General features: G+C 29.8%; 1 protein-coding gene across 1 annotated transcript; it reads right to left on the reverse strand.

Moving 5' to 3' along the window:
* Positions 1 to 424: 424 nt before the first annotated feature.
* Positions 425 to 2,011, reverse strand: LOC8261803 (BOI-related E3 ubiquitin-protein ligase 1). The gene is made up of 3 exons (XM_002534233.4): positions 1,783 to 2,011; positions 1,327 to 1,687; positions 425 to 1,184 (listed from the first exon to the last, which is right to left on the reverse strand). Exons 1-3 carry the CDS (start codon positions 1,836 to 1,838, stop codon positions 552 to 554), a joined length of 1,050 nt encoding a protein of 349 aa, XP_002534279.1. The 5' UTR covers positions 1,839 to 2,011; the 3' UTR covers positions 425 to 551.
* Positions 2,012 to 4,029: the final 2,018 nt, after the last annotated feature.

Here is a 4,029-nt window from a genome sequence, read left to right on the forward strand (position 1 = left end):
TATCATAATATATTAAATTTTGGGTATTTTATCTTTTAATATATTAAATTTAACGTAATGATGAATATTTGAGATATTTTTATTTTAAGTAATAAAATAAATAACAATAATAAAAAAATATTTATCATCTCATCTTAAATTTTATCACCGTAATTTCTATCAATTATTATTCATAACATTATATATTTTCTATAAAATTATTTTATTAAAATAATTTTATAAATATATTATATATCATAATAAATAGGCAAAAATGAGATTAAATTAGCTATGTAGCATATAAATTAAATTTAGATAAATAAGAATCGGTACAAATCAAAATGAATTATATGGTTAATGGTTTCAATTTATTGCAATTCTATATTTATGGCTCATTCAATATCTAAAAAAATCTGAAATCAAATACACATAAAAGGAAACCTCATGAAAAGAATGGAATGGAAGTCGAATAAATGAAAAAATTGTATATTATCTAATTTTTTTTCTCTTTCTCATTTCTAAGAAGTATTTTCTTTTTCCTTTTTTTTTTTTTGTTCTTCTTTCTAAGATCTTCAAGACAAGTTAACATGTACACTACCAGTCATGGCAGAATCACAAACAGGGCAACTGCCAAGCAAAGTGGACCCACAAAATGTACACAGGCACAGATGCCTGCATGGTAGCAACAGCACACTAGACTCTCTCTCCCCACACTTTTTGCACATCCTGTTGGTTTTGTTGCTGTTGCTGCTGCTGCTGCTGCTGTTATCGTTCACCGCGACCGCCATCTTATCCTTCACCACCGCATCCGCCTCCTCCTCCCCCACTCCTGCTAACGTGCGCCGCCCGTACTCATTGCTTCCACAGCTCGACTCAGCATCATCTGCCAGCGTGGCGGCTGCGGCACATCCACCACCACCACCGGTGACGCGGCGCTCGTCGCTAACGTGCGCTAGAACTTGTTCAAGATTGGTCCTCAAAGTGTTTGCTGTGGCCTCATTGGTCTGCGCTAATTCTCTCCAAATCTGATTCTCTGTGTATAGACTTTTCACTCTTTCTTGGAGAACCCAGTTCAATTTTCCTATTCTTTGTACCTCTTCATCTTTTTCTTTCAGTTTCTTGATCATTCCTTGTTGGATTGCTGCTGCCAACATTCTTGATAGCTTTTTTCTTCTTTCTTCTAGCTCCATTCTTACTTTCTGAGTCTGTTTGTTAATCATCAGAACAGCACCAATAAAAATCAGTAAATATCAAAGAATCATGAAAAAGACAGGCGATTGATTGCCAAAGAACATTAAAAAAGATTTTAAAAAAAACTAAGAAGAACAGAAAAGAACTGGAACATACATGTTCAGCAATTAAGCGGTCGGTTTCAGATTGCTGCTGTTGGATCTGGAAGATGATATCTTCATCAAGAAACGATAACAAACCAGAGGATTTGGTCTTCTGATGACAGACTGTAAAAGCATCAAAATCATTGATAGGATCTCTGGGCCGCTTCCTTGGAGCAGAAACATTGTATGTCAGTCCACTATCATCTTTATTATTCACGGATGACTTGGCCAAAATCGGATCACAGGCAAGAGACTGATAGAAAGGCAAAAACGGTGCTGCAGGCATTGTTTCATTGAAAGTAAAGCCAGAATCCATCTGGGTATCGTATATGTTGATGTTGCTGGCGTTCTCTTGATTGGTTTTCAAGAAATCCCTGCAAGATTAAACCCAAGTAGAGAATCAAGAAAACAATGAAAAACACAGATGCGAATAAAGAAAACAGAAAGGATTTATCAGAGAAATGAGTACCTATTGGTGATGAGGTGAGAAGGAAAAAGGTGCACATGCCGAGCTTCGACTGCCATCAAAGTTGTTGCTGTAACAATTCTTTGCTTCTGAATGATCTTTTTATAAAAGAGAGAACAGGAAAGAGATGAGCAGAGAGCATGCAATAGAGGTGGCGAATAGAGAGGTACAAATGGGATTTGGTTTGTTTAGGTTTGGCAAATGTTTATACAGAGAGAGAGGGAGAAAGTCAAAAGACTGACTTATAATGAACAGATACAGAAAAAATGGTTATTTATTTATTTTATTTATTAATTTATATGGTTTGTTTGTTGGTTTACTTTTTGCATAAATCTCTCCTCATCAGGATCCAAAAAGGCAAAAACATGGGTGGCAGATCTTCTGTCTATTTTTATTTACTTTTCAATTCTAAGTAATTATGCCAAAACTTGCTGGGGCAATTACAGAATTTTCAATTTCTTACCTTTTTTAGTAAATATTTTACCACTTTTGATGTATTACGTTTAATTATAAGTTAAATATATTTAATATTTTTTATTTAATTATAAGTTAAATATTTTTTAATATTTTTTATATAGTTACTGTATAATACCATTTATTTTGTAGAAATAGTTCGAATATTTTTTATAATTTTTATCTGCTTTAAGTGTCAATTGAAGTTAACAAAGGATACATACTTATTGATTTTAATAGTTAAAAATATATATTTATTATTATATTAAAATATAAAAATATTATATAAATTTTCTACTTATTTATTTTAGTTAATATTATTCTCTTGTGAGATAATTGCTTTTTCTTTTTTTGTGGAAAAAAAAAAACAACAGCGTGGGATTTACTATTATTAGTATAAGATTTACTCGGTTGTGATTTTTCATTTCTTTGGTGGAGTAACTGAAGGCGAGGTATGTCCGCCACGTGTCCAATTTATTGTGGTTGTACCACGTAAGCAAACTCTCTGCTACATATATTACAAAGGAGAAAAAGAGAAAAAGAAACGTAACTGCTGCCTGCTGCTACGAGTGGAAGTAGTGATGGGATTCTCTTTGTCGCACGTGGGAGACGTAGACCCCATGTGTCACACGTGTAAAGAGGCGAGGGATCCTTCTAGGTCATTACCAGGGGCATTCAGCAACGAAAATGAAATTGAACTGAAGCAGTGTTTTATGTGGGTCCCGCGCAAAAAGGTGGGATCCACAATCTGTTTTTCATTTTGGGTTTTTTCCCACTTTGGCTAACTTTGTCCCCTTTCTTTAAGGGGGTGTCCTTGTACGGACAATTAAGACAGGCAAGGCAAAATACATTACTGGGGCCCGCCATTAAAGGAGGGCGTGAGTGATCCGGGTGATGGACCAGGCCACATGTTGCATCTTGTCAACTTTCGTTATCAAAAATCGGAAATTTGATCACACAATAATATAAGGGATTTTTACATAACTACGGCAAAAAAATCTTTTAGGGTTCCATTTTTTTAATATTTTCTACGATTTCTTTTTTCCAAAATAAATTTATGAACATTTTATATATATGGATTTCTTAAAATTTTGTACGGTATTTTAATATTTTATTACTATTCTTTTAGAATATATTTTATTATTAAATAATTTTTTAATTTATTTTTAATTTTAATAAACTATATTTAACAAAATTATATATATAATAATTAATAAAATATTTTTAAAACATACATCTTTATATTCTTAAAACACATTACTTACTATAAAAATATATAAACATATTCCATTTATAAATATAAAATATGAGTATGTAAAGTAGAAAATAATAAATTTATTTCATTTAACTGATTCTACTGTAATACAAGTTGAAATAATATTTTTTAAATATTTTATAAATTTTTTTTAATATATTTTTCAAACTGAATTTAAAAAAATAATAATATTACATTTAAAATAATAAAAAAGGTTTGATATCTTTAAGAATGTTTATAGTATCTTTTACAAAATAAAAACTGAATTGTAATAATATAAATTAATAATAATATTTTTAAATATTTTTAGGTATATTTTAAATATTTTTAAATAAAATTTTTAAAAATTATAATATATATGAATTGAAATAAACAAATTTTTTCACATTTTTATGATTATTTCTTAGTAAATTTTTATAAACTATAAAATAAAAACTCATTTACAGTGATATAAATTAAAATAATATTTTTTAATATCTTTTGAATATTATTATTAGTATATTTATTTTAATGAAATTTATAGAAAAAAAAAACATATAAAT

The sequence above is a fragment of the Ricinus communis genome, chromosome 4 (genome assembly GCF_019578655.1).
Source record: "Ricinus communis isolate WT05 ecotype wild-type chromosome 4, ASM1957865v1, whole genome shotgun sequence".
Lineage (NCBI taxonomy): Eukaryota > Viridiplantae > Streptophyta > Magnoliopsida > Malpighiales > Euphorbiaceae > Ricinus > Ricinus communis.